Source organism: Meleagris gallopavo, chromosome 9 (assembly GCF_905368555.1).
Source record: "Meleagris gallopavo chromosome 9, MGAL_WU_HG_1.1, whole genome shotgun sequence".
Lineage (NCBI taxonomy): Eukaryota > Metazoa > Chordata > Aves > Galliformes > Phasianidae > Meleagris > Meleagris gallopavo.
Window position 1 is genome coordinate 18,043,033 of NC_139412.1, and position 20,200 is coordinate 18,063,232.

At 39.5% G+C, this 20,200-nt stretch overlaps 1 protein-coding gene across 6 annotated transcripts in view; it reads right to left on the reverse strand.

The window, feature by feature from the left end:
- Positions 1-699: 699 nt before the first annotated feature.
- The window catches only part of AFF2 (ALF transcription elongation factor 2), a 347,616-nt gene continuing 328,115 nt past the window's right edge, over positions 700-20,200 (reverse strand). For all 6 annotated transcript variants that reach the window (XM_085230951.1, XM_085230950.1, XM_085230947.1 and 3 more), the window contains 3 exons: positions 17,708-17,757; positions 14,486-14,700; positions 700-10,208 (listed from right to left, as the gene is read on the reverse strand). In XM_085230951.1, coding sequence (XP_085087077.1) covers positions 10,087-10,208; positions 14,486-14,700; positions 17,708-17,757 — 387 coding nt within the window. In that variant the 3' untranslated portion in view covers positions 700-10,086. The remainder of the gene's footprint in view (positions 10,209-14,485; positions 14,701-17,707; positions 17,758-20,200) is intronic.

Below are 20,200 nucleotides of genomic sequence, written 5' to 3' on the forward strand. Positions count from 1 at the left end.
CTGTGTTAAGCAAAGCCTCACAGTAAATAGCCTTGAATCACAACACCTACTTATGTTTTAGTCTCAAGGCATCCTTCTGCAATGCCGTCTGTGCTCTGGGTCCATATCCACCCCCAACATTGCCAAAGAGAGAAGTGGCATCCCAGCTCATGATTAGCATCTCTCTAGAGCTTTTTACATCTCTTTTGAGCTGGTATTCTTGGCACAGGCTCTTAGAGCTATTTCTGAAATGATGCTACAAAGCCTGGCGTTTCTCATTTTGTCATCCTGGAAAGCCCTCGGGGAGAAATGCATCCCTGTAGAGGGGGTCAGTGTGCTGAATCACACCACTTTAGTCATGCTAAAGCCTTGGGCTGCTTGTCAGCAAGAAATCAAAAAAATCCTGCCTTTGGAGCTCATCTCCTTTGCTCTCCAAGTTCGGTTTGGGAAAGACAGAATTGAGGCTTCTGTCTTGCAGATGAGCCCTTGTAGGGTGGGGTCACACCCAGCTGGTGCTGTTCCTCCCAGCTGCTATCAGCAACACATCATTATTTTCTAACATCAAGTCATCTCAGGTCTCTGTAATGATAGAAACTCATTGATTAAAAATTAAAACCTATGGCAACTCTCCCCCAAACAGTACTTACTGTACCATACTTATTCTATCCTGAGAGGGGAAGGAGAAAATGGCAGAAGACAGAATAATTCATAGTGATAAAATGGGTTACATTTTCATAAAAATTTTATTTTACTTTTTTTTGTTTTGTTTTTAAATAATTCAATGCACTGGCAGTATGATTAATCCCTCTATGAGAGACACGAATGTACCAGTTCAACCAATATTATTTATACAGGGACATTGTGTTTAAAAACAACAAAAGTACATTTAAAATGTTTGTACATAAAGTATTACTGTTATTTCTTCTTTTTTTTTTCTCTCTGAAAACAGATGTAAACAAAATGCATAATTGTGCAACACGTCGGAAATACAAAGCAAAACAGGCAAGATACAATTTTATACATATAAAGCAAAAGAAATCAAACTTTTGTAACTATACAACATTTCAGTAATTGCTTGACATTTTAACTGTTACCTTGGTCTGTACAAAACATCTTAACTTATACTTAAAACTTTACAAGAATAACATGCTTGTTCAGAACAAAGACACCTTATGGAATTGCAGTGATTATTGGTATGATATTTGCAGACATAAGGAAAAAAGAAAGCTACTTCAATAGTAAATAAAAAGCAAGAATGGAAGGTAAAGGGCCATTTACTAAACTGTAATCTAATTCCAGTAGATAATTAAGTTGAACTGCAATGCAGAAATTAAATCTGACTTTTGTTGGAAGACCACAAGGTCATCATGTTGCTCTGCTTCCGGGAACCAGATGGAAGTATATATAATTTTTCCTGATATTTTGGTAGGCATATACAAACACACACACAAAAGAAAGACAAAAACGAAGAACAGTACTTGCCAGAACAGCTAATAATGACAGGCAAGTGGATGAGCTTACCGCGCTGCTCAAAAGATGGCCAGGTGAAGAACACCACCAGCAAGGGCAAACATCCTCTGAGTTAGCCAGCCTTACTTTTCCTGAATTTTACTTGTAGTTTGCTTTTTTTTTTTGTGTGTGTCAGAAAACAATTTGAGTCGGGCCATTTAAAAAATACTGGGAGTGCTACAGTCAAAGATCAAATGCAAACCAGAATGCTCAAAGTCAAAACAAAAGAACCAGACCATTAGGCTTCTTTTCATACTTTGCTATGATACGCCATAGGCCTTCTGAATGTGGGTTTTAAAGAAACAGCATTTAAGATTCAGTGGAAGCTATGCAATCCAAAGACGTCAAAAATACAGACAGAAATAAATAATGCAATATTTTATGGAATTACAAGGACTGTCAGCTTGGATAAAAAGTACGTAATTTTAAGTGTCCTCAAATGATGCATATGGCTAAAATTAAACTCCTGATTGCATCCATCTGATATATTCAGTGCCTGATTCTGCAGTCTGCAGACTGAGCACTAATTCACACAGTTACTCCCGTGGATTTCAGTGCAGCAACCTGTTGATTAAGATGCTCAGGGGAAGAATGGCAGAATTGAGACTAGATAAATATTTGCCATGACTTTTGCATGCACAAAATCCATTTGGTTTAGAAAACACACTTGAGCCTGCTGCAGCGCCTTTGAATGAAAGTAATAGATTCCATCTCTAGAGCAAGAGCATTTATGACACATTTGAATTTATCTGCCATTTTTTTAATGGAAGTGAATGCTGAGACCAGAGATATTTAAACTCAGGGGTAATTAAATTGCAACATACTTTTAGTTAAAGAAAAAGAAAAACAAAAACATATGCAAGCCTAGATGGCATGCAAAATTTACCCTTCAATTCTCTTAGCAGGGATTATCTGGTGTTCAATCAGAACAATTCAACATACACTCAGCTTCAATATGTATTTATAAAGCTGCATTAGAGCACATAGCACAGTACAAAAAGGGAGAGGACCAGTTTTTCATCTGGTGTAAATCAGCACTAACATCTATGGATCTATTCACAAACACATCAGCTGAAGCTTTGGCCCACAGTCATCAGAAACATCCAGCTATGGTTCACTCTGTATGTTAAACACGTTGGTGGTGGAAGTGCAGAGAGAAAGTGTAATCAACATCAGATAAAGAGCTACCGTGTTAGTTTCATTTCTGATAAACTTTTCCAGACTGTGTGGTCTAAAGCAGTTTTATGATGTGCTCCGTACTGCATAACTTTGCAAAGTACATTATTTCCTTCCAGGAAACGATTATGGTACATTAATCATTTCACTGGCATGATCAGTAAAAAGGCATGATGATAAAAGCTTTGGGAGTTTATCTGCATAAAGACATATTGGCAAAAATTAGTCCGGGATTAAAGGGTTCGCTCATCACTGTGTGCGTATTGGATGAACTCCACTGAAATCAGTATTCCTATACCAATTTGCACCAGTTGAGGAAATTGTACTCTACCACTGTCATAAATAAAGCATGTTGGTTGTTATCCCCTATGCAGTTCACTCATAATTTCAAGAGTAAATACCTTCTGCCAGTGGGTTAAAGCTTCTTCAAGTTCATGACTCCACATTAACTGTCACAGAAGTCACAGGTGCTTTCCCTGAGCAAGGGCTGTGTCAACATAAAATCTGGATGAAGAGGGAGTCTGCTTGTAGTTATTCTAGCACCAGTCCAGAGAATTTCAGAGGGGTGAGAGCTCAGCCAGAACACAAATGGGTGTAATTCCATTGAACTAATTGGTTTAATGCGACTTACGATCTGGCCCAATAACATTAACTCTGGTAATGCTACACCATTTTTATAGCCAGCTTCTCCTTCAATAAACAGTGCTCAAAGCTTAGTGAGACTTGTATGATTGCCATGCGACAGCAGAATTTGGTCCAATGAATTCCACAAATGGAGTCAAGTTCCTTTACATTTACTTAGCTCAACGTTTGGTCCCTTTTAGTTATTGTTGTCCATTAAAATAATGAAATTCCCTGTGGAATTTGAATTTCCTTCTAACCTAGAGAAGGAAATACTTGAGTAGAAATTAGGAATATCTTTACTTGATGAATTTCAATGGAATTACAACAGGGTGATACTCACACAACTGTGTAAATTCTTATCTATCACAGAGGGGTTACAGAGCTTGCATAGAGGGGAACTCAGTGGAAATTAAAGAAGAAAACAAGTCTCAAACAGTTGCATCATCTGCTCACATGGCTAATACCATGGCATCAGTGGGGCTCAGCTAAGGCCCTCTAAGCACAAGTACTCCTGTGGACACTACAGTATCAACTGCAATCTAGCTCACAGTAAATATTTCTATATATGATGTTAGTGCATGCAGCACTTCTGCCAACTTGTTTGCTGTTTCTACACACGGAACAGGTAAAAGGAAGATCCAAGTCACTTCTGCAGCCACAGAGGACCAAGACCAAGAGGACCAAAAGCAAGGCAGAGCCAGAGCTCATCCGGTACCCAGGCAGTGGAGCTGGGGTCTTGCTGTCCTGTTGGGCATGGCATCGGCGTCACCATGCCTCCAGCACACCCACACCGTGGGCAGCACTTGTGGGACCACACAGTGCACAGCTGTGGTCTGATGCCCCCGAGCTGCCAAGCTGAGTGCCCAAGGCACCTTGCTGTGCTGCATCCTGCAGCAGGTAAGACCTTTCCTGCTGCCTCTCTGTAGAGCACTGAGAGTGTACAGCTCTACTCAAGTGGACTGTGGGGTCCCCATGCTTGGTCCTTGGGGAAGTGGCAAAACAAAATGGTTTTATCCTATGGAGACTTCAGGGCAGTGACAAGCACTGTCTCTCTGTGACATGTGGTGGCACCCTGAGTTAGTCACCTTAAGGAACCAGATGGGATAGCATCATATTCAGACTTTGTATGATACCATGGCACAGCTTGCAGGATATATCAACAGTAATGAATTCCCTTTCCACAGAAACACACGTGTGTTAAATTGATAGTGCCAGTCCATACAAACTTGCCCCAGTTCCTTTAAACCACTTTTCACGTTTTTACTATTACCTGCTAAAATTACAGCATCAATGAATTGCCTGAGATGTTGCTGTTTACCCTGTGATTCTGAGCACAGTTATTCTTTCCAGAGTTTCTGCTGCAGTAACTCCAGGCCGAGTTTGATTCTCATTTGACATCAGTGTTATACAATAATTCATCTGCATCTGAATTTGCTTTCAGTTCTATCCGCAGAGCTGTGTGGTCCTGCTGGCTGTACAAGATTTGATCTCAGCATCTTCTGACTTCAACAGCTACCACCATCGGTTAAGCTGGCATGAGATGATCAGAATCACTGATCATGGAAGACAACAGAATCAGACAAAATATATTTTTTAACAGAACGGCAAAAGTAAAGCTACCAAAAGCACTGGAGGAAGGTCGGAACATAGTATTGTAGAGATGGCAGCTGCTCTGTAATTCAGGCAGAAACATTCCCCATTCACTAGCAGGAAGATTTCATAGTGAAGGAGAGCCTAACTGGCTTTTAGTCTTCACCTATAGGCTACAAAATACCAAGTGATATATCATATCTAGTGAGATATATATTACTCTATAAATCATTAGGCAGTACAGAATGTCTGCATGCATTGCTGTGACCAGTGATCTGATTCTAACACAGAAGCACAGAAATATTCAAGAAATTTAGCCCTCTCAACATTAACATGACTTGTTTGTTTTATATTTATGAACCAGTATGTAAAGCTGGAAGATGTCATAAGGACAATGGACTGGTTTCTCATCTTTGTCCCCTCTGCCTCACTCCCAGTGCATGCTGCCGAGCTCAGGGAGATGGTGTGCGAGGCAAAGGCCCTTTGCGTTGATGCCTTGCTTCAGGTCTGCCATGTATTGACATGTCTACACTCGGTTGAGAATGGCAAATTAATCCTCTTTGGTGAACTGTGAAATTTTTTTCCTTTCTTAAAAGTTCAAGACACTGGCCAGTTGCAGAGGAGTTAAGTTGAAAAAACCTTCAGAACTGACGCTGGCTTCAGGAACCAAGACAGAACTCCTGCTACTTTCTGTCATACCTCCCTTGCTTGCAAGGAGAAAATAGATGCTAATAGGGCTATACAAAAACTACACAAGGAAACATTAACATCCTACCACCACACTGCACCCATGAGGGTGTTTCCTTTTTAAGGCTTTCGCATCATTTTTCTGAGTTATGAAGTAATGAGCGCAGAACTTTGTTGCAAATCCATGTCCAAATCCACAGATACGTGCACACACACCACTATGCACATCTCAGTACTGTGTGCAGCAGTTTCTCCTGAGCTCAATACGAAGAAGCCTAATAATAACTAAATCAGAATCCTTTACAGGCCTCATTTCTTTCCTAATATTTTAAACTGCACTCACAAAAGTTATCACTGGATTTAGACATCATTGAATTCTGATAAAAATACAACGCAAACATCTGTTCCAAAGTACCAAAAAACTTAACAGTGGATTTAAAAGATTACAGTGGAAGAACATCATAAACTCAGAGCATAGAAATTAAGGTCCAGATTCCAACTTCTCAGATTTTGCTTCTTTTGGAGGAATGTAGATCTTGATCCTTATTCTTTACAAAATGCACACTGCGGAAATCAACATATCTCTCCTTCTCTTTCAAAGGAGACCAAATGAGCTAGTATATTAATGGAGAGGCTATTTAAATAATTCAAAGTCCAAAGATCATACAAGAAGACATGAAATGAAGCTAAAAGAAGCAAGCTGGGAAGGCTGCCATCAACACTGTCAACACAAAGGCACTAAGCTAAACCAGAATGAAAATAAAATAAAATAAAGTAAAATAAAATAAAATAAAATAAAATAGCCAAATACTGGGCCAAGTCCAGCTATCAAGCATGAACTATTTACGCTGTTAATTTTCTATAGTGAAAGGTGTGCTTTATCCTTCCAAAGAAGCCAACAGAGCATGGCTGAAATCAGTGACCGCAGACATAGTAGAGGTAGATGATCCATACAGGATACATCTGAGGCTTTCCCTTCAAGCCCTGCTCTCCTGGACCATGGTTTCTCAACACGTCATCATATGGTTAGAGAAAGTCACTGTAATCCAAGCAGGACATTCTGCCTGCACACTGTCAAATCCTTCATTTAAGACCTGCAGCAGCTCCTGGCATAGAGGTTAAGTGCTATGTAAATGTCTCAGTTGAGCACTTAGGACTTTGCTACCATCGGATTGTGTACTGATGGAGTTCTGAAATGCTTGCAGTTAGCCCTTCACTTGCATTCTCCTTTCACTGCTGAGCTGTGGATATTGTGCAAAACTCCTGAAGCATGGCACACAAATGATACTTTTGTCAGCTCTGGCCATTTTTTATGAAGTTTGGTTTCCTTCTTACAGTCCAGCTGCAGAAATCAAGAGATTACATTAGTGTCTCAGTTCCTCACTATTAAAAACAAATATGCCATTTCTGGCCCTCAGCATGATCAAAAAATGCCTGAAAAAGGGTATTGAAATCAGCATCAAAGCTTGTTATCCATAAGGCAACATATGAACAGCAACAATTTTTTTTTTTAAAACCATGATTTGGAGTCAATTTTGTGATTTTTTGGTGCTTGGTTCACGACTTTGAATGCCCGAAGTGGGCAGTGTTAAGAGCAGACATAGCAAATGCCCAACACACACAGCTTCCCTGTGGATTGCAACAAACAAACAAGTTTGTTTGATTAACTCCACTGGAAATAATATCTTAAGGGGTAAAACGATTCCACAAAGATGACATGTTGGCATTTGAAATGAGATGAATACAGTGCATGTAAAAGTGCAATAATCCTTAATAACTAACTCAAAAGAAGCATCATCCCCAGGGATAAGAAGGTAATTCACTCTCCATATTTAATTTGTTTCTAAGCTGCTTTTGAAACAAGACAGCTAAATAGTAAGTTGGCTTGTGATCCTAGGCTTGACTGCTGGACTTAATATAATCAAGCCATTGATTCAGCATACATTTCAAACTTAGTGACAGGAAGCAAAATCAGGTGGGATAATTCCTTAAGCTGTTTAAGCAAAAGATTGTACATGGGGTACATTTAGAGATAGGAGTTTCCTGCAAGCAACAGGCAAAAGATAACATGCTGTCTGCACTGAGTGACTGCAGCTAACTCTTTGACCAGTCTTGTGCCTAAAGATTGTATTTCAAATTGTGTTTCAAGACATAGCCTTCGTAAGTGCACGGCAGTCTGGGGTTTCAGTCTACGTTAAAGGAACGAGGGACGACAATGCACTTGATTAGACTGAATCTCATCAGCAAGATCTTGCAAAGGGAATGGAAAACTCTGGCTTGTGATAAAACCACCTCAACACTGCTTCATCTGTTAAAAAACAATACTGGAAGTGTTTTTAAAAACCCAATACTTTTATTCTACATTTCTGATTTGTCTCCACCATTGTGGTTTTATTCTTTAGCTGCTGGGGCCAGAATCAGCTTGACAAAAGCTGTCGGATTCATGTTTCAGCCGTGTTACTGAAACCTTCCAAGAGCAGATAAGAGTGTATTGACCACTTCAGGAACAGGAATGTGCAGATAAGACAGGATGTGCATGTTCTGCCAATGTCCTTTGCAGACGACCAACTCTAAACTGGATGATTACTCTAATGATGCACCTTGACTATGTTTGCAATACAGTCTTGTGAGGAAAAAAAAAAAGCAAATATTGCTTTTTAAGAAAAGGTAGCATTACAGGCAACTAATACACAACAGCTACAGTAATGTCTGTAGCTGTAATCTTAAATGTGTACTGGGCAGAGTCCTCCAACTGCTCTTATTGCAAATATCCAAGGCCTGCTCTAAAAACCATAACAGTCTGAACCTTTTAAATGCAAATTTGTCCTATTTATCTGGTCGCAACCCAGTGAGTAGAATCCAATAACTCACCATACAGGATTATATAGCAGAAGGTAATTGCAACTAACTAATACCTGGATGGCATTTAAACACATATTGTATTATTTCAATGAGATGAGACAGAATAATATTTACATTGCTATGAGCATCTTCTGTTTACAGAAATTGAATTTACAGTTCAGTAAGGTATGCAGGCGTTACATCAAGAATGAGATGAGACCATTTAAAGTCTTGTGAATTATTGATATAAATTCATTTTGTTTTGTTTCATGCACCGGCGCTTCTTGCAGTGGCACCAGAAGAGCAGTGCAGTTTATAACAAGAGGAAAAAAAAAAGAAGAGGAAAGAGCAAATGTGAAATGGTGTAATTTATTCACAATTGCTTTGAAATTCTATCTGAATTGTCTCATTATTATTCACGCATTAGAAAAAATGGTCTGAAACATGACAGCATGGGTAAATAGCAGAGCTTGGAAAATAGGTAATTTGACTGAAGTATTCATGGCCATTATTAAACAAATGTTATATTGCTTTTGGATAAATCCGTTGATTTTATTTAATTTATCATTGTTTTCATGATAGCAAGGTAAGTAATACCATTTGTTCCTAATGCTCTGAAATGAACAAAACAGGTGTAAATTGATGCCACATGGAATTACATTGTTTCAACAGCAGTTGGTTAGTTAAACTTCCAGAGAGTCTCATGAAGAATCTGCATACACTTATTAATGGAGTTTTACATACAATATCAATGCTTAGAATGTAGCATTCCCATTAAAATCTGCTTTCACTGAGTCTCACTTCGCAAGAAGAGATTGTTCTGTGAAGGAAAATCTTGGATGAGTATTCATTTGAGACTAACAGTAAAACGGAAAGAAAATTCACAGATTTAGCATAGGAACGGCAGAGGAGACTATGAAAGCTAATATTTTGAAATTGCCTAAAAACTGCAATAAATTGTGCTGCCTACTGAAATTATTAAGCCAACAATAAATAGGTAGAATGGAATATCAAAACCTCATTGCATAGTATGTCATCTTTCTTTAATGAGGCATTCCTTCAACCTTTTACCTCTTAACACCTTTGGTGATCTTACATTATGTACCTGTTAGATATTCAACGTTTTCTTCTGGAGATTAAGCCTATTGGAAGCATGAAATCTTAGTAATGTACTGTGTAAGATAACAATGCCAGAATTAAGTGGTGAAAAGCTTGGTACAGGCTCAGAAGATGATTTTGAGTGAATAGCTATAAGTTCTACTAATTTATTTCAGAAGGGACTTCTCATATATACCCTCAAATATTTAAGACGCTTTGTACTATTTCTCAGGAATCCGTATCTTCTCAAAGTGCTTTTTTGTTTTCACTTGAAGGCAGCATGGACTTTAAACAATACTGCAGGGAATGTACCGTTCCATAAAGCACATAAGGATGGCAGGATCCAGGAGACACAAGGCATAGAAAATTGTCAAAAATGATTAGATGGTACAACACATACTGCTCTTAAGTCATAAGTTCCATTTACGATGACTTCTACTTCCAATAGATAGGATATTAAAAAATGCAATAAAAATGAAGTTACATGAATAAATTTCCAGAAATGAGTGGAGTTCCACCAGTGATCGTCTGTGCGCTGGCAGAGGTAGAAGAATGGGGATGTTATGAGCAGGGCAGCAGTCACTACAACAAATGAGCCTCAATGTGGAGCCAGTGGAGTCCTTGGCGAACGTAACGAACCAGATTGGTCATACTGCTGTGTTGTGTTAAGGGTCCCATCACCGAGTCCAGGTCTACAAAGAATTCTGCAATACACAGCAAGCAAAGTTATTGTTTTGGGCAATGGTACATGGGTTATCATGATTTCACATGCATTAGCAGCAATGTACTCTGTGTGTTCCTATATTCTTGTGCACATTAGTACATGGGTAGTAGGAAATAACTAAACAAAGGCAAAAAACATATGAATTAGGTCAAATTAGACTTTCCATGCTGGAAGCAAACTCCAGTGTGGTATGACTGCTTGCTATAGTGAGCTTGGAATCGTAGAATCACCAAGGCTGGAAAAGAGCTCTGAGATCACCCAGTCCAACCACCCACCTATCACCAATATTTCCCACTAAAGTATGTCACACGTACAACATCTTCACTTTCAGGTTTTTAAGTCTAGCCTAGGCTTGCTGAGTATGTGATTTAAATAGTGGACAATGAACTGCAGCACTTCCTTTTCTACGCTGCACCTTCTCCTGGGCATGAAGAGCTAGTCTGCATCTTAAAAAACCTTCTTGTTCTTTCTCCTAGCCTTCTATTTCTGCTTCTCCCATTGCACAGGTTCTAGCCATTTGCTCATTCAGTTTCAAGCTCCAAAGGACATGTTTGGAGTGGAAAGGGTGGAGGAAGAGGAGAGAGGCAACAGGGGAGAAAAACAGCAAGTAGGAGATAGGATCCTCCAAGGGGAAAGAAGAGATGGGTAAGGCCCCTGGGATTTGATGCTGGGAAGGGTTATCAGGAAATCACCGAACAGAGAGATGCAGGTAGAAAGAACACATAGGTTGAGAGAACAAAGTATACCATGTGCTGGATGTTCTCTAGGTGAAAAGCTAATCCTGTTATGGTCAACAGACACTTCCTAACTGCTTTCAATGGAGAATTGACTTGTGCCTTCTATTGTCTCACAGAATTATGCTCACTGCGGCACAGACAATCCCACATATGCAACATTTACACTGTATTCAGGAGAGTGGGAGACAATCACAACAATGGCTCAGATCTTGCATTCTCACCCTATCTAAAATCCAGTGTGAGGCACGCAGCCAACTAACACGGCTGCTGCTCTGGAGTGCAGATGTCAGTTACAAAAACATTATCAATATTTTCTTCAGCAAGTAAGTGCTGCTTTGAGGTTTTCTATCCAAGTATTGATAGCCTGACCCTGGTCAGCATGAAAACTATGGTACTATCACAGCACAAAGCGATTTGGCTGGAGGCAAACATATAACGAAAGCTTAGAGCTATCACCAGTTGAGTTAAGATGCTGCATCTAGCAGTTACTGTTCATCTTCCTTTCTCTGTCTTTTATTCCACTCCTCTAGTGTGAAATCAATACAATTAGGAGTGAAAAAACTAATCGTCTGCATTCTAGTTACCTCATTCTAGGCTCAAATAAATAATAATTTTAAACACTGAGGATTCACCTTAAAGCTTAATTTTGGTTCAACAACTTCAAAATATTTCTCAAAGAAAGCCATAAGCACTGAAGCCACTTATTAAACTCATATGTGAAAGAGCAGGCTTTCATCACTATAGAGTTGACTGTTTTCTACTGTAGAAAAGAAGTGCTGTTATCTTTGGAAGCTTTAAAAAATATCTCATTTGGCAAAGTCAGCTGAGAATTTGGTTGTGTGAATGGTGAAAAACTCTCTTGGTGACCCACTATGAACCAGAACATGGGTTGGCTTGGGGAAGCCTGTCATTTTGCCTGCAGATACAGCTTTCATAACAAATGCCATCTATTTTCCCACACATTCTAAGCTCCATGGACATGGCAAAATTCAACCAGAGGTACATGGCAGATCGTTTCTGCTTTTCTTTTCAAACCAGATTGGCTTGGCAGGTCATAGTTCTGCTGCTCTTCCTCTTGCTATGCTTTTTTATTTTAATGGCACATCTTTTGTCAAGCTGACAAGAAAGGCTTCTGTCTCCTGCTCTGAGCCAGATGGACATGAGTCAAGTCCAAACTGGGAGCGTGGCATATTTAGAGGAACACAAAACCGAAGATGACAGCCATGCACATGGGGAAGCTTCAAAGCTCCGATAATGCAGAGATCTCTTGTATCTGCATGGACATGACCAAAGAAACATCTATGACAGCAATAAGACCCAGAAGTAAAGGCTATTAGACAGTACAATGATGGGGCCACATTTTTATTTGAACTATGTTAGCTCATCAGGGACATGTCCTTGGGCAAGACAGCCCCTGTGATTCAGAAGACAACAGAAACAATGAGAACCGACCACAAAAACAGAAGATTCATTTTCCATTTAAATCCTTTTTTTTTTTCCTTCCGCCTCTCCTTCTCTTTCACCCCTCTCTCCTTCCCTCCCTCTTTTTTTGGAGGGGACTGAGGGGGGAAGAACAGCTCTTACTTCCAGGAAACAAGAAATCCTTTTTTTTTTTTTTTTTTTTTTTTTTTTTAAGATGAACTGACTGATTAAACACCCCTAAATCAGAAATGAAGAGATTTGTTCTTTACTTGGGCTTCAAGGTAGAGTCCGAGGTTTGCACCTGTCCTATCTGCTTTCATGAAACATGTTGAACACTCAGTCCCCAGGCCAGTGAACCAGAGCTTGTGCATGGCAACATAGATATGACTATCACAGCGCTTCTCATATATTTTTATTACAGCATGCGTTTTTCAAATTGCAGTTTAATTGTGTTTAAAAATGCAACTTTACATCTAGTGCTTAATTAGAAATTAGATATCTTTTCAGATAAAATGTAAAGACAGACACATATGAAACTCTGATCTCTCTACCATGGATTATAACATTTAAATGAAATTTGAAGTTACATGAACTTTCCATTCACTGTAACAAGGCTGGAGGTTGTGAAACAAGATATGAAGGAGCAGGGCACAACCCTAGATATCTTGCCCATGTGAGAAACTCTTATTTATGCATTTAGTCCCACTAAAGGCAAGGGACTGCTCATCTGAATAAACATTACTTCTGTATGGCTTTGCAGAATTGGGCTTGTCTGACTGTAAATCAAAAGGAGAACAAAGAAGAGTGTTGAGGGAGAAAAGCAGAAAGAGTCAGCAGGCTTTTTCTCATCCAGCTCTAAGGCTGATAACAGCAGTGGCTGGGTACATTTTCTGTCTGTTGGCTGAATGCCTGAGCTATTTTGACTCAATACCAAGCAGAACATTTAACAACTCCACAACACACAGGGCTAATTACAAGACTATCACCATCCTTCTCCTATCAGAACATCCTTCTGCATTCCCACTGTAATATTATGCAGTACATTTGACAGGGAATCACTTTCATACTTCGTGAAAATGGATGTAAATATGGAAAAAATCCAAAATGCTACTAAATTAACCAGTGCAAACAAAGGCAAGAAGCAGTAGGGAAGACTGGACAGAACTTCTATCCTCACCCAGGGATAGATCATTATGACCCACTATTCAGACATAAAAACCTATAAATCTCAAGCTTGGTTTCTCTAACTCAGTGGAAATTTGCCACTAACATTAATGGGACTAAGATCAAACTGCATAGAGCAAGCTCATTTGTCAGGGGAAGCCAGCCATCTGAAATCCCAGTTTAAGAGAATGAGCCAATTCATGATGAGAATACTTCCCAGTTAGGCTCTGCACCTCCAGTATGAAAGAAAGCTTTGAGAGTGATTTGTGTAAGCCCATGGCTGGATTCTGAATAATTATGGGGCAGCTCACAGATAGGCCAAATCTGTCCTTTAGTTACACCTCTGCAACTCCACTATATTCAATATAACCTACTTCGAACTACTTGGCAAAAGTCTTTTGAAATAACTGCAATAAAAACATACATTTTGATGTTAGAAATAAGTGAGTGGATTTGCAATCCAAAATAGGAGAATCAAGGATGGGTTTTTTAATAGGCACGTCCTAACCAGACTCCCTGCAGAAATATAACATCTTATGTTTGCTTACTATCCCAATCAGCATTTTAATAGTCTTAAACCGGTTGACAGAGCAGTCTGAAAATAACCTCAGTGCTCTATGAGAAGCTGAAACCGTGAACAAATTCGCAGACTCAAAAGCTCTCATCACTTGGGGCTCATGTTTGCTAAATTATTTGCCAGCTGCTCTGATAACCCCACGTTCAACTTGTTACACATCTCCCCTCTTGCTTGACAGGAGAAGATATGCCTTGGCTACAGTGACCAGCAAGCAGATTTAGTCTGTTTGCTCAAGCTGTCACAGTTGTGTTCTTAGATGTGGTTGTTTTGGGTCCAACTCCAAATAAGACCTACGAGAACAGAAAGCAAGCTAAAGCAGATAAGCCCAAGCAGACAAAGAGGAAGCATGCAGGGCACCTTTATTCTCCTTAGTCAGCTTGTCAGCCATGTCCCAGTGCTCGTAGCTCCGCAGAACATTGTTGGTGATGTTGACGTGGCTGGCAGCCATGTGGTGGATGCGCTGAGGGATGGTGATGGTCCCCGCTGAGGAGGAGCCAGTGGTGCCTGCACTGGCTCCGGCAGAGCTGACAGGGGATGGACTCAGGGACATAGGCGATGGTGTTTCTGTGCTCCTGCAAGACAGAAAGGGAGAATGAGTCCCCTTTGTGCATATTGCCAACCTAAATGCACTTGAAAAACCAGCTCTGCGCCCCAGTGAGGCAAGAATGTGCAACAGTATCTCCTGGTTTTATGAGAGAGGGGAGCTTATAAATTGGGGCTGATTGAAACTAAAAAGGAATTTAATTTTCCCTATAAATGAACGTGTTATTTAAAAAAGAACCACACACGTGTCTATCCTAAAAATAGAGCAATCTTTCAGAGAAAGAAATATCTCATAGCTGCAATGATTTTTCTACCTGCTGCCAGAAGCTGCTATGGCACTTAGAAAACACTCAGTGTGCAATATCAGCCAATTATTATTAGCATTTTGTGGAAACCACAATGACAGTTTGCTCCAAATGCAGTCATCACAATAAGTAAAGCGTGAGTCTTAAAAGCACCCTGCAGAGCAGCATTAGGAGCTGAGGGTACTGCAGGATTACGAATATCTCTATAGGATTCTTTAAGACTGGCTATGGAAATTCGGTTCTAATTGCCTACAGTTCATCTGTACAAGTTTATACAGAACAGTGTTTTAAGTTACTTACTTAGAGCAGTATTAATGTTCTAATATAGATTTTCCTTTAATTCCAACACCAGAGATTAGGAATCACCTACTGGCTGCAGGCAGCATGGAGGTAGGCACAGCAAGCTCATGTTTAGAGCTGTGCAGGGCTGAATGCTCACATTTCAGCTATTCTCTTTGAAAATTGGTTTCAGTGAACAAGATCAAGGGTTCCAAAAATCTCTCCTCTTGCACCCATTTGGAAGCACTTACCTAAACAAATGCATTCGATTTACTATAGAGCACACTTGAAATGCAGGGTCAAGATGCTCCTGCTGCTCTGTTCATGAAGCAAAGACCCCCAGGCTCTCTGAGCGGGGATGTTACAATCCCCCTCTAGAGCTGCAGCCATTGATGTACAACAGCATACAGCTCACTCAGACTTGCTACTGGCCTGGGTAGAAAGGTTCCTCTTGGCTTTATGAGCCACCAACAATGACCCTACCCACGAAACCCAGGCAGAGACCTGCTGTGCTGACACCCTGCAGGTGCAGTGCTGGGCTAATAGGCATTAGTGGCGACAGTTCTTGCTGCCGAGTTTCCTGCAGTGCCCTGCTATTCCCAGTGCTCAACAAAAGATTCTTCAAGATGTGATACATCCTTTTTCCAGAGCTAGACGACAAGTTTATTCAGTAGCCAGTAGCTTTTTACACAGCTTATGTGTTATGTTTTGAGCATGTCCTATGGCACAAATGCTTTATTTTTAAGTCTCAAAGCATCCTGGTTATTTGACATGCCACTTTAATGCACAGAAGAACTGAACTATACTCAGTTAGGTCTGGGAGTAGTTAAAAATCATAAGAATCTGAGGGGACTGGGAATATTTTGTTAGAGCCACTTACAATGAGCTGACGCACTTCTGCCAAGTAAAGCACATTGTTCATTGGATTTACCCTGTTGTGCACAGCCATTATTACTGTGGTGAGTCTATTAAATCTCTCTATTTTGTATTTTGTGTCGCTAGAGGTGGGAAACATTTCTGTAATGATACCAGGGAAAACTTGTTTCATTGCCAGCCTGGAACTCAGGCCAACTTCATAGAGGTTCACAATCCTTTCAAAGAAAAGTGGCCAGAAATTCCAGTAAACCAGGCTGAGATTTTTGCTTGTTTGAAATCCTGGGCCAGACAACACTTCATGGCAATACATAAGTTTTGCTTTGTTAAAAAACAGATTTAAGAATATCCTGCTGTCTCCTCCTCTTGAACCTGACCACTGATCTCCCTTCAGTGGTGCCACATTCTAATGGTGTTTGGTCACTCCTATGCAGTATGTGGCTTTTTTTTCCCTATCTGATTGAAAAGTGCAGAAGGATAAGAAGAAACTGTAGAGCCAGCAGCTCTGGGGAAGGCAGAGGGTCTCCCAGTGTCAGCATCAGGCCCAGAGCCACACCCTAAAATATTTTGAAATATCTAAGACAGTATTTTCTTTCAAGCAAAACGATGGAATTTCTGGTTTTGCACTGAATCAGAACAAAATTTGTATGAAAATTTAAATTCTTTGTGAGCCCCTCTACTGCTGTATTATTTTGCTTACTTATTTGGTTGCTCAGGAATGCCTAACAGTCATCTCTTCTCATGAATCACCAGAAAGCCCATTAACAAAAATAATTTTCACCTAGAATTCAGCCTACTCAAACAAAGGAGGAATGAAAGGTCAAATCCTCCTCCTTTGTTTTATCTGTATGTGTGGCCAGGAGAAAGGAGCAGTAGAATGCATGTACCAGATGGCAATAGTAGTCACAAGTTATAGGCAAGGTTGCAGTGGCAATTGAACAGCAGAGCATAGCTGCATTACTCAGGTTTCACGTTTCAGATAAGGATGTTAGTACAGAGCCTCTGATAATTGATTGACTAAGTGCCCTCACAGTTTCACCACTATTATACCTCTAGTTTTATTAAAATGCACTTATCATATATCAACGAAAAATTCATTGGCCTTTCATTACTGAACAAATCACTGAAAAATCTTTGCAATGAAGGTTAACTTTACTTTGACTTCCTGAAATGACATGGTTCTTGCTAGCTAATTAACAGATATTTTTATGGCCTTCATTTAGCTGGAGAAGCAAGCTGTTAAAGAATTCATCACAGAGGCACCATAGCTGCTTTTAGACTTATGAGGAACAAAGAGGAAGGTCTGTATCAGCTCTTCCTTCCCACCCACCTTGGATTGCTCACATGGGTAACTAATTTAGCCCAGTGGGAACTTCTCATCCCCACAAGCCAAAGGCAGATACAGTGACCGTTAACCTTTAAGATAAATTCTGTAGCCTGCTGGATATTTGAAACACATCTGCAGCTCCCAAACCATTGCATCATGGCCTTGCCTTTGCCTTTAACATGCCCCAAACATTCCCCACCCATTCTGGAAACACTTGTTCTCAGATAGAAGTACTTAGCAGAAAATACTCACTTTCCATTGCCGCCCCAAGGTGAGGGGGCCTGTGAGGCTTTTGAAGAGTTCTGTAAGTACAAAACCAAAATGTAAATAAAAGAGATGCAAGAAGGATGAAGTACATTAATACAAAGACTAAAGGTTCAATGTTGCCTGGTTTAGCTGCAAGAGCTGCAGTGCATGTAGCAGAACAGCAACCCTGCACACTGGTCTCACAAACAAGTGGTCTGTGGATGACAGGTAGGTTCCAGCCAGTAGCTTGAAAGCCACTTGACGAAAGAGCAAATGCAATAAAGCCCCAGCAAAAACAAAGGTGATTTACAAAGAATTGGTTTAATTACCATTTAAACTTAGTCTGTAAAATAAGTTCTTCAGAATGCAAATGACTTTTTGTCTTTAGGGAGACCTGCAATCATTAATTGGAACCAAAAAGAATTCTAGTTGATGACTTACTAAAATGCAGTTCCCCCAGGTTGCTAGGGAAGTTGTCTTGAGATTCAGATAGTAGGAGAAATAAAACTTCTACATAAGGAACTGCTTGAATTCTCTTGTTTTTATTTATTTTATTTGCATGAATGGATTTTCCTTACCTGCTTACTCAGTTTGACTCTCACATCTGTGTAGCATCTTGTACAACTCTCTACAAAGACTCAGATTGGATAGTACCTTTCTTAATTCCCATAAAATCACTAGTATCATGGCAGAAGCCATCTACGTGTGCTCTAAGAAAACAATTGATCTGAGGTCCCTTACAAAGCGGTCAGCACAGAGTGAAAATTCAGACATATTTCACAAATTCTCTGCGAAGTATTACTATTGTTATTACAAGATTAATCTGATTCCTATAATCACTATGTTCCATGTGGGGCAAAGAGATTCAGTGGAGCTCAGGATCATGCAACTGACTCTGAGAGTAAACTCCTATCCCTGACTTCTTAATTACGGCTGAACTTGCCAAACAGTGTTGACCAAAGCAGAAAACACTGCCTAGACATAACAGTGCTGTCTGTACAGCACATCACTGCATTTCATTAAAGATGTGAGCATGAACCGGAACATTTGCTGCAGAGCACATGTATATTTTTGCCACCAGCATGTATGCAAGAAAGAGGCAGATTCTAAACTGCTCTGGAAAATCTTCAGAGATGAAAAATGAGCTTTGAGATTAGTTTCTGCCATTTGGGGATCATTTCCGACAGTATCTGGAGTAACTATCTCAAGACTAGACCTCAATGAGAGGGACTTACTTGACAATTAGGATATTTGAAATATTTTTATCAAGGACTACTGACAACGTATTTTCAAAAAAGTTAAACATTCTCCTGAAATTCACAGGTGTAACAAATGAAATGACGTTACTTTCACAGGTTTTACAAAATTTGATTTCAATTTTAAGCATTTATATTTTGACTATATTTTAATCCAAGTTGTTTCTGAATTTCAAAACTTTTTTATGATTGAAAGGTTATTTTGAAACATCTAACTGGAAATTAATCAGAACCAGCTCTGTCTACAGATGTTTTCAATTTGAACAAAGTGGCAGTTGTGAGGAAAAACAGGAAAAACTATTCTATCAAAATATTAATCTCCAGTTCAGCTGTAAGCACTGGACTGCTTTTCACAATTAAAATTGTGCAAAACTTTGAATAACAATTCCATTAAAACAGTTAATCCATTTAATTTGTATTAAAGGTTCTTGCTAGTGAACACAGAGAACATTGTGCAGCAATACAAAACTAATATCTATTTAATAGCTCTATTCTTGTCTTTTCTCCTTGCATGCATTCACTACAAAATGATCCTGAATATAAAATCTGTATAGACTCAAAAGCTATTTCTAGCATACAAGTCGCAGTGGCCCATAACATACATCCAGTAACATCAGCTGAAATACTCAGCAAAATTAGAAAGCCTGCAAACAACTTTTTGGGCATTTTTTAAATTACTTTTTAATTTTCTTCGTTCTTCACTGTATATATGCTCTTTACTTCACACAGCTAGAGAATGTAAAGTGATTTTAAGGAACAAGAGAATCACATCCCCCTTCCTTTGTACCTTCTTACTTTGTTTTTAATAAATCATTGCTGCTTGCTGATAAAATCTAATAATCATTTTTTAAAGAGACAACCTATATCTATCCTGGATAAAATCTGAGGTGAAAGGAATGCATTTCATGATAATGCTGAGGCTACCAACACACCCAGTTCAAATATTATTTGCTGCACAAACTCCTGCTTGAAAATTCACTGAAGACAACACAAGAACTCCTAATGACTTCAAGACACCCTCCATTTAGGCACAAGGTCAGATGTCCTGTTACTGGATTACCAAGATGCACAGACACAACCAAGTTTCTATCTATCACACATAGAACAACAGTCAAGCCCAGGCTGAATAGCAGTTTGTAGCAAGTTCATAGTGCAGTTTTACAGCAGAAAACCATTTCATGACCATTTACATGAAAATATTAAAGCTGAGTGTTAGGAGATTTAGAGTTTGCAGTAGTAGTAA